Source organism: Clavelina lepadiformis, chromosome 1, assembly GCF_947623445.1.
Source record: "Clavelina lepadiformis chromosome 1, kaClaLepa1.1, whole genome shotgun sequence".
NCBI classification, from domain to species: Eukaryota; Metazoa; Chordata; class Ascidiacea; order Aplousobranchia; family Clavelinidae; genus Clavelina; species Clavelina lepadiformis.
This window is the reverse complement of record NC_135240.1, coordinates 9,987,122-10,002,259: the sequence shown is the minus strand read 5'-3', so window position 1 is coordinate 10,002,259 and position 15,138 is coordinate 9,987,122. Positions and strand designations below refer to the sequence as shown.

The 15,138-nt window shown below is 36.2% G+C and overlaps 3 protein-coding genes across 3 annotated transcripts; 1 reads left to right on the top strand and 2 right to left on the bottom strand.

Annotated features, from left to right (window-relative positions):
• Positions 1-3,649: 3,649 nt before the first annotated feature.
• LOC143445334 (large ribosomal subunit protein uL1-like) lies at positions 3,650-6,568 on the bottom strand. Its single transcript, XM_076944370.1, has 6 exons — positions 6,465-6,568; positions 5,307-5,459; positions 4,908-5,056; positions 4,593-4,723; positions 4,321-4,449; positions 3,650-3,763 (listed from the first exon to the last, which is right to left on the bottom strand). The coding sequence occupies exons 1-6, from the start codon at positions 6,467-6,469 to the stop codon at positions 3,680-3,682; spliced, it is 651 nt and encodes a 216-aa protein (XP_076800485.1). The 5' UTR covers positions 6,470-6,568; the 3' UTR covers positions 3,650-3,679.
• Positions 6,569-10,124: 3,556 nt separating this feature from the next.
• LOC143464959 (uncharacterized) lies at positions 10,125-10,973 on the top strand. Its single transcript, XM_076963048.1, has 4 exons — positions 10,125-10,251; positions 10,333-10,421; positions 10,495-10,558; positions 10,708-10,973. Exons 1-4 carry the CDS (start codon positions 10,195-10,197, stop codon positions 10,819-10,821), a joined length of 324 nt encoding a protein of 107 aa, XP_076819163.1. The 5' UTR covers positions 10,125-10,194; the 3' UTR covers positions 10,822-10,973.
• On the bottom strand, positions 10,842-14,064 carry LOC143464954 (trafficking protein particle complex subunit 2-like). Its single transcript, XM_076963036.1, has 4 exons — positions 13,095-14,064; positions 12,853-12,971; positions 11,363-11,477; positions 10,842-11,293 (listed from the first exon to the last, which is right to left on the bottom strand). The coding sequence occupies exons 1-4, from the start codon at positions 13,188-13,190 to the stop codon at positions 11,195-11,197; spliced, it is 429 nt and encodes a 142-aa protein (XP_076819151.1). The 5' UTR covers positions 13,191-14,064; the 3' UTR covers positions 10,842-11,194.
• Positions 14,065-15,138: the final 1,074 nt, after the last annotated feature.

Genomic DNA, 15,138 nt, shown 5'->3' with positions numbered 1-15,138 from the left:
AGGTCACTCCATTTGTGGTTTTGACGAAGCGTGGCCTTACATATTTAAGATACTTACCTTACAGATTTACATATTTAACAAAGAGTATCTGACACTTTTAAACTGTTTACAAAATGCTACAGGCTACTACACACTGCATCGTGACACTGCCAGGTATAAGATAATGCTAACATTAATTGTGCGGTAAACACGTAACAATATGCTCTTTATCGTTTCACAGAGGAGGGCGGGCAAATCAGAATCTGTCCGCATACATGCATTGTAAGCCGTGATGAGCCGCCATTATTCCAAACAGTCCTGAAGGTTTTTTTTTCTTAGCAAGATAAAAGCATTAAATCTTAATGAAAAAACATACTAAACGGATTTGTAAGTCATAATTTTCAACAAAACTAGTTTAAACTATAGAGTCGTTATTAATTTACAACAAATTTTTTTGTATTGCCCAAGCTCGCAGTGTTTAAAGTCACGGGAGCCAGAGCAGAGGGCTGAAAGAGCCGCATGCGGCTCCGGAGCCGCAGGTTGCCGACCTCTGGCCTAGTTCTTAATTTACAGTGCTTTGAATCCTACGCACTGGACGAGTTCGATACAAAGTCACGTTACATGGTCAGCGTAGGATTCGAAGAGGTTGAGTGGTTTATGAAGCGCGTTTGAATGTAACAATTCGCTTTGTATACTTACTTCCAGTTGATTATTTTAAACTTTGCTTGGCATGCCAAACAGAATTATCCTATGTAACATGCCGCAGATAACACGCAATTTCTTGGGCATTTTATGTTGCTTGCTTTACTGACCACGTATCCCGACGTCATACCAAACAAGTCCAGTATGTAGGATTCAAACCGTTGTAAAGTAAGAACTAGGCAACATATTTTTAAAATTTTATCTTTATTGCGTTTAAAGAATTTATATGCTACTTACATGAGCGAAATCCTTACAATCCCATGACCAGAACGCTTGTAATTTAAATGTAATCAAAGTGTGTCGACGTTTCCATTGTTAAGTGTATGCGATCAGAAAAATCTTGCCAACCAGATCCCCCTATAACTTACTGTATGTTATCCATAGATTTTCCCCCTTTGCTCTAAGGGTATTTCCCATAAAAGAAACCTCAATGATGTGCTGCAAGGTATTTCGCAACCATTGGTATGGTATGATCACAGAAATCTAACAACAAGTTTTAGTTATTGGTATTCTGTGATATGGCAACCTTTATCCTCGAGCTAAGTAAAATCTTTGCACAACTTAAACGTGATTCCTCATCGGTAAGTAAAGCCCTTGGCTTCGGTAAGGCATTTACGTTGCTTGCTTCCGTTCAGTGGACCTGATGAACAGTTCTATATTCGGGCAAACATGATATAATAAAAAGTATATATATTAAATGGGTGTCTCTATCATAGCACAGTGGCTAGCTCGGTAACCGGGGCTCGAGTGGTGAGGAATCATCGTTTGAGTTAAGCCATGAAAAGACTTGTAATGAAATGGTTGTATGTCGTACCTTATCCTGTAAGGGCGACCAAATCACTACAACGTTTGTCGGTTGAAATGTTTATTATCCTCGATGATAAATGAGCCTCAAGGTCGTTGTTCTGCTTTTCTTAATCTTAGAATTAATTGTACACCTTGACAACTGTATATTCTGATTATATTGAAGCTTCTTTGAACGAATACATCAAGATAAAGCATTGTCACAGCAACAGCAAAAAGACATGTTGCGGCGTTGAACGTAATAGCAAGAAGAGACTGATAAGTGATAACTCGTACTGCACGCCCAATAACTGGGAAGCAATCGATTACGTCACGCAGTGTTATGCTTCGCTGATTCGATAGACGAGAATTCTATGTTTTACACAATCTTATATTACATTAATTCATAATATTATCACAGACTTTCCGAGTAACCCCCTAGATAAGTCTTATTGTAACAGGTCAGAAAATTGCAATAACTTAAGTAGAACTATTACCTCCTCTGTTGGACAGCGAAGCTACTAAGGTTTGCGTCCCTGTTTGCGACTTTATCGGCTAAAACCTATTGGAAAACATATAATATGGGTGAGTATACGGCGTTTCAAAATCGTTATACATGTATTTCCAAAAATTTGGATGTATGTGATATTTCAAAAGTGTAAACCATGAATTGGTAGCTACCGTAAACGTATAAATATGAAAATACATATCATTTCAAGGTGTTTAAGGAGCCGTATATTGTTAAAATGTTTCGATTTCCATGATTTTTTTGAAAGTTCCACGTAATGGTTAAAAAAATTTGTTAGACCAATCAGAGGCCAGGATGGCTGGTGTTGCTTTTTCAGGACGGGGATGGCCCTAGTAAACGGAAGTTAAAAACTTTCAATTAACATTGTTGTAGGCTGTAATGTAATTGAAAATTGATGAAATTTGACTCTTTTGGCCAAAAAATGCATTCATGAGTTTAACATTCTATTGCCAGAGTTAGATATATGTGATTTTATTAGGAGTACTTTTTATTGTTTATTTGTCACAATTTGTGTGCGGAGCAAAAGTTTGGATGATAACCGTTGTAGTTATAGCACAACAAATCATATGCTCACGAACAATTAACAAGCAGGAAAAAGTGGCAAAACCCAAGAACTCAAAACAAGCAAGATAGCAATAAAAACATTTTGCTATAAGATGGCAAGTTAGCATGGTCACCAAACCCACAAATTAGTTCCTAAGTTTAACGAATTTAAAATTGAAATAACCCAAATAACTACGCTATTGGAAGATGTAGAAGACATGTTCCCTAACAATAAAAACACGGATATTAACAGCGGAAATAAGTATATGAAGTGACATGGTTTGATTAAAATGACAATAAATATCATAAGTGCACAACAAATGGATGGTAAAAGAAAACCGCACAAAAGAAACTCAATCCTAGGCACCAGAATCCCGTTTCTGTCGCCAAAAGAAGGCACAATACTGAGGCCCAAAACTGCACTGAAAGATAAACATTCAGAATCAAATAAATAGTATAATTTTTCCATTAGGAAATCATGCCGCTAAATTTCCTTCAACTAAGATATTACGTGATGAATAGTGGATATGCCGACTATGGTGTATGGCGATTTCATGAAATAATAGCTTAAGGCGAGGTGGTCCAAACCCTGGTACAGATTTTGTGCGGTCCGCGAACACTTTCAACACACCGTATTTTCCAGTGCAATATCAGCAGTTTGTTAAAATTTAACTTCGTTTTATTTAACTAAATAACTACTGTATATCATTGCAAGCAGGTCACGCAGCATCTTGCTAAAGTTGGGCGGTTAGGTTAAGAGAATGGGTTTACAAGCATGTAAGCGTCCTTAAAGCAGCTTCTGACGCTTAGCAGTATATGAAATAGAAACATGGCCGTAGCTTTTATCTATTTTATGCGGGTGTAGTAACGGATCGTGAATGTGTATTGCGCTACTGGACCTACGACGAATTGCATATCAACAATTAAACAAAATATTGACTAACATTCTGTGACTTCAATAACCATACGTTTGCATTTTCTTACAAGATATAAATTTCCTGCTAAATGTCATGAGATATCGCTTCTCAAAGCTACCTGGGAACAATTTCCTGTTTGACAAAAAAATATACCAACTGATAACTGAGCGATAATCTGACACAAATCGAATGAAAATATTGCACAGAAATCATTTTATTTGAATGACTAGTACAATCGTTGTGGTCTTCCCATAGTACTCTTCAAATGGAGAGAGCGAACGTTTTGCCAGTTTTTCTTCAATAGTGATACCTGAAACACAAGCAAAACATACGTATTTTTTATTTATATACACTCGTGGTGTATCATGAAATACAGTACAGTTCGTCTTTAAGGGATTTTAAAAATTGCTGTTAAACAAATTATCGTAGAGAATTTCATAATCGTCTTTTCATTCAACGAAGGTTATCTATTATCAGATGAGGTTTTGTCAATGTAATGAAAAACCACCAAATTGGCGAACTCAAGCAGAAAATACAGTGCACTAAGGAAATTATTACAATAATTTATTTTGCGTGGGATGGGCGTGCTTATTTTTTAGTCTACGCAGATGGGAAGTCTGGCTATAAACATTAAAAAAGACTGATAGACTGTCCGTACTACGCACACTTTGATTATCAGCTAAGTGTTTCTCAGGTTACTATCAAACTCCAGCTAATAAGGTTTACCTTGAACTGGTGTTAGCGAATCCTTGAATTTTAATTTAGCACATTTTCTACGCCCAGGCAGCAATTACACACTGGTGGGTTCTAGCATGTGCTTCTTCTGCTAAGCTTATGGTAAAGCTACAGAGTGAAAAATTTTCTCACCAAGAAATTGATGCCTAAGTTGACATTTTGAACCAACTCATCTTCAGTCATGGAAACGTTGCCAACAGCAACTGCCAAACAAAGAACTTTCTTCATCTGAAACTTGATGGTGCATTTGATATCACGAATCTGTAGAAAAATATCCACAAATAAGATGCCCCCAAGGATTTAATCAATCAATCAAGGATTTGATTAATATCACATTTCTGTGATAAATATTTTACAAAGCCCAACAATGCAGTTATTATATACATAAAGTAGAACCGGCTTACCTTGCCAACCATTGGCTCTTGGTGAGTAACAAGGGTTGGAAACTTGCCAGCCTTGTTAAGTCCAGGTCCGAGCAATCTTGGGATCTGCTTGATGAGTGATTCAGAAGCAACAAAGGCATCATATTTCTTTGCTGTGTTAATAAATACAATGTCTCAATAGCAAGCTTCAATTTAAAAAATTTGCAATCTTATTTTCAGTTTTACTTAGGTTCTCAGAATTTTAATCAACATGGTAGTTCAGAAATTAAAACAAAGACATCATTGAACATAAGTAAAGCTGGTTTTGCACTATAACTAGTATAACATATTACTTACCAAGCTTCTTAACAAGCTTTTTGTCTTTGTTTAGTTTTTTTAATGCTTCAACATCCATGCATGGAATTTCGTTCGCATTTGCTTCATCACAATGAGCAGCATCTCCAAGCACACAGACTCGGAACTTCTCTCGTGGCACATGGGGAAGCCTGTGACAATTAAAATATATTTACCAAAAATGTTGAATTTAAATTATTATATACAGATGTCAATTACATACTCTTAAACATTTTACCAATAAAATACACGTACGTCAAGGCAGCTAACGTCCCCGACTAAAACTTGTTTGCAAAACCTTAAGGATTTGCTACCCAAACATTTTAAGACCCTGGGTAAGAGTCCGTCCAGTTAAGGACTACCAACACACACTACAGATTAGTGTGCTTTGGTTAAACATACTTTACAGTTCCAGAAAAACGTTTGTCCTTCTGTGGATCATAGTTTTTCAATGAAACTTGCAGCTCCACAGTTTCCAAGAAGCCACGTTTTTTTTCTTGGGCGCCTTTGAGGACATTCCCAACACATTCAAACAATGTGTCTCTTGAAACTTTGCTGCAAAACATACGACATTTCTTGCATAAGTACTTAATAATCAACCAACTTAAAACTGAACATGTCCATAATGTGAAGTAGTTTGCCACACAACTGAACTAATAAGATGCCTCAAAAATAAATGTTTGCTTTCGCTTGGCCACCTTTGAAAACTGTACCCTAAATATAGTTACATTTAAATAACATACTGGGTACATACCGGTAGATGAAATTTTGGCATAACCTTGATTGTCTAACAAATTGGATAATTCTGTATTATATCAGAGAATGATTAGCTCTAACTGTTATAGGATCGAACTGGGAAGTCTAGCAGTCTTCGGCGAGATATAGTGCACGAAAAGAAGCAAATTTTGCCTTAATGGCATACAATGCAGTCTCAATTTTTATCTTACTTATTATATAGGTACCAACATCAAGATAAAGCAGTTTGGCGAGTGCACGGTGATGAATCAGATGTATGCAGGTACCACACTTTCAACTATGGTTATAGTACAAGTTGTTGATTTGAATTGTCCTATACCAGTATTTGACTAATTTTTTCCATGCATCTAGCCTACTTAGAATTAACTCGCTATCGCCAAGGTTTGGTAAACTTTTTTTATCAACTAGTATGTCATCTACCCCAAACCAGTATCTGTTATTTGAACTAACTATAAACTAGGACAAAGTTTTTAAAAAGGTTTCAGCAAACCTTTATATTTTGCAGACATCCGCATTAGTTACATTACATTAAAATGTAGAGTCTTAAAAAGTAGAAAAACAGTCAAATGAAAATATGAAGCAACAAAATCTAATACGCGATACAAATTAGCAAAATTGATGTAGGCTAATTATGCCTACACATTAGATGTTTGCTGCCCTCAGGTATAAGATTCGGCAACTTTTTGTTACGATAATACATGCAAATATAACATCATGGGGCACAAGTACATCGTTTAACAGAAATAAACAACCTGCTTGAAGGCAAATATTCAGTAATAGCAAAGATTAACTAAGATTCATTACCTCATCTTCGAACACGTCCACAAACGAAACAAACACAATCAGAAAGGAATGAAAATGCTTGTCGTGGCCAAGTAATTGTGTCGAGGGCGCTAAAGAGGACGTTTCTGCGTTGATGGAAATTAATTATTTGTCAATGCAAAGATATATTCCTTTAACAAACCAAAGGGTAAATTAACATTTGAGTTTTTTGGCTTAATATCTAAGTTCCAGTTTTTAATTTTAGTTATATACTATACTTTTTTGTTAAGTAATGTAAGTAAAGTAATGTAACATGTCTATAAATTAGAAAATCTAATTCCGAAAGTCTGCAGAGCAAAAATAATGCGGTGCAGGCTACAAAACTTTATCTTTATCCAACTTTATCTTTAGCTATGCCTTGCTACAAAACAGCAGCATTATCACTCAGGTCACGCAACTGAAACAAAGCTAATTGATGATCGTAAAATTCTCACCTGATTTCAATAATTAATTTCAAATTAACATCCAATGTATCCCGATAACTGCAGTGTAATAATTAATAAGACGTAACGGTTCCGGCAGCAAACAGATCTGAAAATCTTCAATTGAATATTGTTATGCAGTGAACCCTGACCATGTTGAAAGTAGAAAATGCTCTAAGACATAGGTGTCAAACTCCCGGCCCGCGGGCCACATCCGGCCCGCTTTACAATAAAACTTGGCCCGCAATGCTATTTTATACATTGAACTATTTCCGGCCCGCGAGATCATTGTGCAGTATAACTTGTGGCGGCTTGGCTGGCTTTTGTAAAATCCTTACGTCTTTCATAGAAATGTGTTTTCCAGAACAATTGGAGTTTTTAAACTTTCAGTCCCGCCACATCATTCTTATGAAAGAGTTTTCCAGCTAGTAAATGGAGTTTAAAACTTGCCTTTTCAGAACACTGCAAACTACCGTTGGTATATTTGAAAACTTGCTACGAATAACTTCGTGTGAAAGCTCCTTATTTAGTACGTTACCAGGTCGCTTCCAAGTAACTGTTTCCAACTTAACCGAATTTAATTTGCATTGCAAACGCACCGATTTTCACGTTCACACGCTTTGAAATGTTCATGCTTTTTTTGTCATATATTTCCGCCACATCGCAGCACGTTTTATAAGCTTGAACTTCTGTGTGAGACTCCCTCAGAGCCTCAGAACCTCAGTCACAGACGCGAAGTTATAGACATATGTAATACCGTACTACTGTAGTCATGGTGATTGAATCAGTAGATATCGTGCAAACAGTCGCATGACTTGTGTTCTCGGTTATTTGTAATATTGAGAAAGTGTACAGCACCTACAATAAAAGCCATTCTGGCAAACGGTATTTGTCATAAAATAATAAGAACGCATCGCCGTCAATAAGGTTAGAGAATTCTAACCGCACGCAACAATAGAGTCAGATACTAATGTAGTAGGTTAACTAAGTCAATAACGTAAGCTAAGACCGATAAACTCTGCATCTGCATCTGTAACTGTATCTGTCGGCATCAAACCTCTGCATTCCAACAACCCCAACCTCGACAGACTACCAACCTCTACAAACTTACTTTTTTCAAGCAAGAAACAAGATTATAACAAATCGCACAATATAGCAGCACAACAGTTGCCTCATCATACGATAGAACAAATCGATTTATTCCCAGCCAAAACCGCCAAAAAAACAAAAATTTGGTGCTGTTTCGCTGACTGTTCCAATTCATGTACTCGTGTCACGAAACGTTCAATCAAGTTTTATCCTTACGGCCCGCGGCGTTAAATAAGTTTTGAGTTTTGGCCCCTGGTGCGATTGAGTTTGACACCCCTGCTCTAAGATAATACTCTAAAGTCTAAAAGAAACAAAAATGACGTCATGCGCAAAAGGGTAGTTTCTAGTCATTTGTTTAAATATCTTTGGACTGAGTAATTGCTATACTTTTTCGGCCAATTTGGAATACCTGTACTTTATTTGTTCTATTCGTAAGATCCGACTGTTTTTAATTTTTAGAACTTTGATTTAAATATTAGCTTCATTTTCATTTTTATTTTTGAAATTTTAATATATTTACGCTTTGAATTTAAAAAATTTCTAATCAACTTTACGCCGATCAAAGTGTACAAAAGTCTTTTTTATAAAAAACTTATTACAGTATTTTACTAAATAATAATTTTGGCTTTTCTGAATATTTTTTTTACTGCGAGACTCATCCAGTCCTAATTTAACCTTTGATGACGTAAACAATTGCTTTGGAGGTTTGGTCTTGGAAGGTCTATTGCCTAGGTAGGCGAAAGCACAGTGGTTAAGCTATGATAGTGATGGGTACCGGTGTTTTTAACTTGGCTTTACAGATGTGCAAATTTACCCATTAGGACGATTCATGGCTATAAATTTGTCAATATTTTCGAAAAAGGCTTGTTTTGCGCGTTCTTATTTGAACGTGCACTTTCTTGGTTAAAAATTAACTTGACCCTGACCTGAACTTTAAGTACCGGTTGGCCTGATCAAGATTATAGATTAACCTTAGTCAGTTATGGGAATTTTTGTGGTTTTTTAGTAAATAGGCTAAATACTTGGTCTGCAATACTTCTGTATTATATTAGTTACTGTCGATCCAAACGATCGCACATGAAACATTGATCTTTTATACACACTACTGTATTATTGGATTGCATTCTTTAGCTTTTAGCTTCAAAAGCTTTTTTAGCTCTTCAAAGCTTTTCAACAGCTTTTTTTTGGATTGCATTCTTTAGCTGGCAATCCGACACTACTTAATGAAATAAGACTGCTGGGAAATTTTACAAACCACATTTTTTGATTTCGAACATTTTTGATTGGTGGTCCAACCATTATTTTTTAAGAACCATTCTAACTGCATGGGTTGATTTATGGTACGGTGGCATCATTGTTGTCTCTTGGCAAAGCAGATTCACACCACAAGAAATATTTACTTGCCAGTAGTATTGAGGTTTAATTTTGCAAAATTTATGTTTTTTTGACGGTATGCACTAGAAACAAAACTCTGTCTATTCCATTGAGTGATAGGTTTCATTAAAGGATGGTGACACATGCCACTGGGTCGAGTGCAGATATTGCATGCATTTTAATTGTATGTACTCATACAGACAGATTTCAAGTCAAACTTTCATAGCAGTAGCTGAGTTGTGTAAGTTTTGTATTATTTTCAGTTACGTTCAACCAGGGCTGGAGTGATTACGTCTACGAAGTAATGGATTAAACGTTAGTGTAAAAAGTTTTTGATAAATGATTTTGGTCAATTAATTCGAACAAACTGTGTGGTTTTGGACGAAAAAATTGATTACTTTTCATACACTTCCAGAGCTTGAATCATTACTTCTAGTACATTAGCCGAGTAATCAATTGAGTAAAGTGGTATTTTCTACTCCAATGTAACTCAAAATGTAACCCATTTTTAAAATATTGTAGAATGCAAATATATGTCTGTAAACTGAACCTAGACCTGTAGTAGGCTATGGTCTAATAGTTTTGCTGTTACAATTCCTATTCATGATGTGCACATTGTACATTTTGTTATTACCCTACAGATCGAATGATCAACCAATTACAAAAATTTGATTATCAATAAAATGTTAACGATTGACAATCGATTAAGAATAACGATTACCCTAACCATGCGTTCAATACTCGGTATGAAGTAATTCCATGTCATTTTATTAATGTAGAGTGCTGTGGTTTATTTAATTGAAAAATAAATACTGGTACAGCTCAACATGGCCTTTATGAATGTAGTTCGTAATTTGCAGGCTCAAATGAAATCTCACATGGCAGTAAGTATCAACAGGCAATATAATATTAATTTTTATGCAATTAGTTATTATGCTTAATAATGATGTCCATTTACTTTTCAGTTGGCACCACTGGCAGTTAGTTATGGTATAGGTGCAGCTTTGGCTAGTGGGATTATGATATACACCTCAGTATCAAAGGCTGATGTGTCGTATGTATAGAACATTTTTTATTTCTGTTATGGAATGCATCGGATGTGCTTTTAATTAATGTGTAATATTCAGATACAACCGATGGTGGAACCCTATTCCACATGACAAAATTGACCCAACCAAAGTTCAACAGAAAGTAAGTTTTATCTCTCAATAATTACAATCACCTGCAAACCTATAAGTTGCTTGGTGTGTTTTATCCAGACATGCGTGCTCTAAGCCAATAATTTTAGTAAATGTCTTTAGTAACATATTTTTTCAACTGCACACTCTTAACTATTGCAGCTATTTGTAACAAGCATTTCAAAACCATGCTACCAACATGACTTTCCTGTCGAAGCTCTTCGTCAGGAAATCTACGAAGGTCGTGACTGGAACAGAGATAAGCCCCACCACTGAACATCGAAAACTTGTATTGATATTTGTTTTCTTATATTGTATTATATATCATTTTCGAGAAGAATAGTGAGTCAGTCAAATCTACTAATAACTTACATAGGTCATTGTCATATTAAAACACTGAAATTTCAAATAAAGACCTTGTAAAATTTCGACAGAATTCTTTGTTGTATCATGTAAGAAAAGAGCGACAAAAATAAACTAAGATGCAATTCTTAAGAAAAAGTTGCCAAGCAATTATATAGCTTTTTCATATATTTACGTTAAATCAATGAACACTTGACGAGTTTCTGATGCCCAACCACTCACTGAAGTGGGATGAAGTAACATCTTTCCACATTACTTAAGTGCGTGGATTGCTTTTTCCGATGTATCAACCAGTGAGATGCCTTTTAGCATAAAACTGCACTTTTCTCTCAAATGCACTAGACTTGATAGGCGTGTTTAATTCGTAAAACGGGTTCATTGAATACTGAAATATAAAAAAGGGTCAATGACGATTCATGTCTGTTACACTTGTTTGTGTGAAAGAAATATATACCTTTATATAGACTTCATACACATCATTAAAAAATGCCTTTATACCATCCTCATTCCTGATGTTATGCAATATGATAAACCTCATCCTACTCGCTGTTACAAACGCAGAGACACACCTAATAACATATTATGTAAAGAAGGTCATTTTTCAGACATATTCAAAATTGATGTTATGACTGATTTCTGCCAACATAGCCAGCAGAAAAACTGTTGAAAAAGTTTAACTTGCACATAATGTCCCAATATAGGTCACACTGATTGCAATATTCTGCCACTCATGCCTATTTCCAAGTGGTGGGCCAGATATAACATCAGAACACTCAGATGTTGGTTTTACTGGACAGCCACATTTGCATTTGACATATTTTTTCTTCTTATTTTTCATACAAACAACAGGTGCATTTTATACAAGACTGAGTCCTACGTTATTTTATGGAAACTCACACTCACCGGCGGTATAAAAACAAAATGTGCATATAATGGCTATTATTTTATCTTGTGCGGGATTTCTCACACAAAAACAGCAAACTTTCCAGTCTAGGGCGTTGCAAACCAAGTCTTAATTTATAGTTATTAACCCTAGAATTACCATACCGGTCAATTGACCGGTACGGCATTTTTTAAAACAATATTATCTGCAAATGAGCATATGTTCGGCTGATATTACGGCTAATCCTCGAGTTAGGTATGAACTACGTGCTTTACAAAGATAATTTCGTTGTATCCAAAAACCTCCGAAAAAAATCGTAAATATACCTAGAACAACCACACCGGTCAATTGACCGATAAATGAAAATAATGGATAAAATTTTCTTGCAAACCTTAATATTTACACATAACAATTTGAGAAGAAAGAAAATTTCAGAAAAAGGATCAGTCAACGTAAAGAGGGCAAAAAGGACGATTGTATGGAACAAGAATAGTCATTGTGGCTTAGCTACACGTTTCGTTCGTAGACTAATAAAATCAAAACAGAAAGGTGTTTTTGCAGATGTACTCAAATTTTTGGACGCATTTTTGCCGACGCCAGTATGTCCTTGAACCTTAGGACTTAGTGTTGTGATGGCAAGCAAGCATGATCCACACACATCTATTGTACAGTTGCTGCACTGCGTTCAAGTTTTGTTTTTATGATGCAGTTTGCAAGTGGTTCTCTTTCTCTTAGACAATGCAGCAACTTGCATTGCAAAAGAAAGTCGCGCCTGCTGCAATGCGCCATGCCGATATCTTTGGCTATCAAAAATGAATTCCAGCAAATTATATCCAACAGATTGAAAAATGCTGCCTAAGGCCATTGTCTAGATGCAGCTTGATGCTAGATGCTTGCTGATAAATCACAAATGAGCTAAATTACCTTAGCAACACCTGCAAACACCGCTATCCTTCTCTACCGGTCAATTGACCGATCCAGTCGTTCTAGTTATAACGATTTTCCGGTAGTTCTAGGGTTAAGTACAATAGCTAAATATTCCATAGACATATTGTTCTTACCATTCATTAAATTTATCAACAATTTTTAGAAACATAGCATTTGTGTTCCACATGTGTTCATCCACCAGGTCAAGTGCAGCATGTGCAATAAACTGATTCAAATGTCGATGATCATCCCTCTTTGTGTGAAAAGACACATTACACAATATTGCTTAATATTTGTAAATATCTAACTCTTGCAAGTAACTGTACATATGAGTTCATTAATTATTATTATTTAGTAATAGTATTGTTAATTTTACCTTTGAATCACTTGACCTTGAATGAGAATTAAATTCCATTTCAAAAACAGGATTATCATGGTGACCAGCAATAGCAAAGTAATAATTACCAGACATTTTTAATAGGACTAGGCTACAAACGCAATAATCTGATAATATTTTTTAACATTAAAACATTACTTTAAGTTCTACCTTATCTTGAAAGGCTTAAAACATCATAATTTACAACCTGGGTGGCTAGGCTTACGTCCGACAACAAAAATTATTTTGATTATTATCATTGTATTGTGATAGCCTAACCTAGTGTCCACAAAATTGCACCTATTGGCCTATCCTAAATCCCAGAAAAATGGACTTTATTTCTTTTTGTTTCTAACGTTGTACTGAGTAATTTAAATGCATGAACAGTAGGCGTTCAAGAAGCATAAGCTAAATTAATTAGGCTAGGCTATGGGCCCATGAAAATCTGTATTATTGGTTGCCTTTAATTTGTGCTTGTACGCTGCCGGTATGTGAGCTGCTGGCATTTTACCTTAAACATACATGCAAATAAAACAAAACTGTCATACAAATGGAAATGCTGTAAACATCGGGCACAGCAAAGTTAAGACAGTTGTTGTACAGTGTTTCATTTTTCTACGGTCTTTGATGCAAAATTGTCGTAGCACATAGAGCACAACCAGAAGTTTATTGGAGGAATCGGTAGTCTTCATATTAAACACTAAATATAAACATGTAAACACTAAATTGCATTCCCTAGCAAGTAGTCTGCTGTAACGCATACCTTTCGTTAACTGTGCGCGTAGTTTTTAGTAACCTGAGTCAATCGCTTGAGTAAAAACAACATGATAGCATTGTGGCGTGCAGTGCCACAAGTTTTTCTTTGTAAACAGTTACGTAACAGCTGTAATCAGTGTGGTATGCTATGTGGTACGGTATGCTCGTTTTTCGTACTTCCGGATTCTGTAAAATAATCCAAGTTTCTACCTAACACCAACTCTTGCATCACTGAATGAACGACGGTTTGAGTTTGACTCGAGTCACATTTCTGTATCGCACCAGTATAGTATTGTAACCGTCTGTAAAGCTGGGATGAGCACACCCCTTCAAGAGTCAGATTTGTCGGAGTTACTTAAGGTTTCACGCTTATTCATCCCCCCCCCCCCCCCCCCCGATATAGCATCAACGATATAAAAATTTCTTTACATCATAGTAACTTAAACTTAACCTAAATCTTACTTCAATAAAATCTTAAACAGCAGAATAGCTTTTTGCATATATTCTCCTAACCTAATCGTCTATCTTTCACAGGCCGCGTCACCCACATACAGTGAAATAGCCATTTCAAAAAATTTAACAAAACCAGACACCAGGCGCATCTGAGGCACATACGTGGCGTAGTTGAACCACACGTTTGGCGCATTTGAGCCACGTTTTTGACTCAAATATTTAATTGCGTGGCACAAACACAAACGTGGCGCATCTAAACCAAAAGTGCGCCGCATTTGAGCCACATAATTTTTTGCGCCACTGTCGCACAGACTACAATCGCCATTGGCGATTCGAGATGTAGAGGTCTAGTCACTCTAGTGCAGGGCTTCCCAAACTTTTTTGCTCGCGACCCCTTTCAAACTTCCGAAGTTTTCCGCGACCCTTCACGTTTAAATTAATAAGCAGTGCAGTGCATTGATAAGTAGTATATGCAGTACTTCGTGTAAAATTGGTATACGCTCTGCGACCCCTGAAGTTCGTTACGCGACCCCTTGCGGGGTCGCGACCCCCAGTTTGGGAAGCCCTGCTCTAGTGTATTTAATGTGTAACTAATTTGTAGTCAGAATGTGTATAGATAGGTTTACCATACGTCCGGAATTTCTGTGTTGAAATCTGTGTCAAGAAATAATTCTAAAAAGTGCTCTAATGTCCGGAATTTTAACATCTAGGCCTAGTAAGTTGCGTTTAACTTGAAATAATGTACACCTGTTGTGAAAATGAAAATTTCACCTTCTACGGACTTCTAGGCTTATCGGGTAATAGGCCTCGCCCTAGCGCTAGTCTAGTTTGAGTT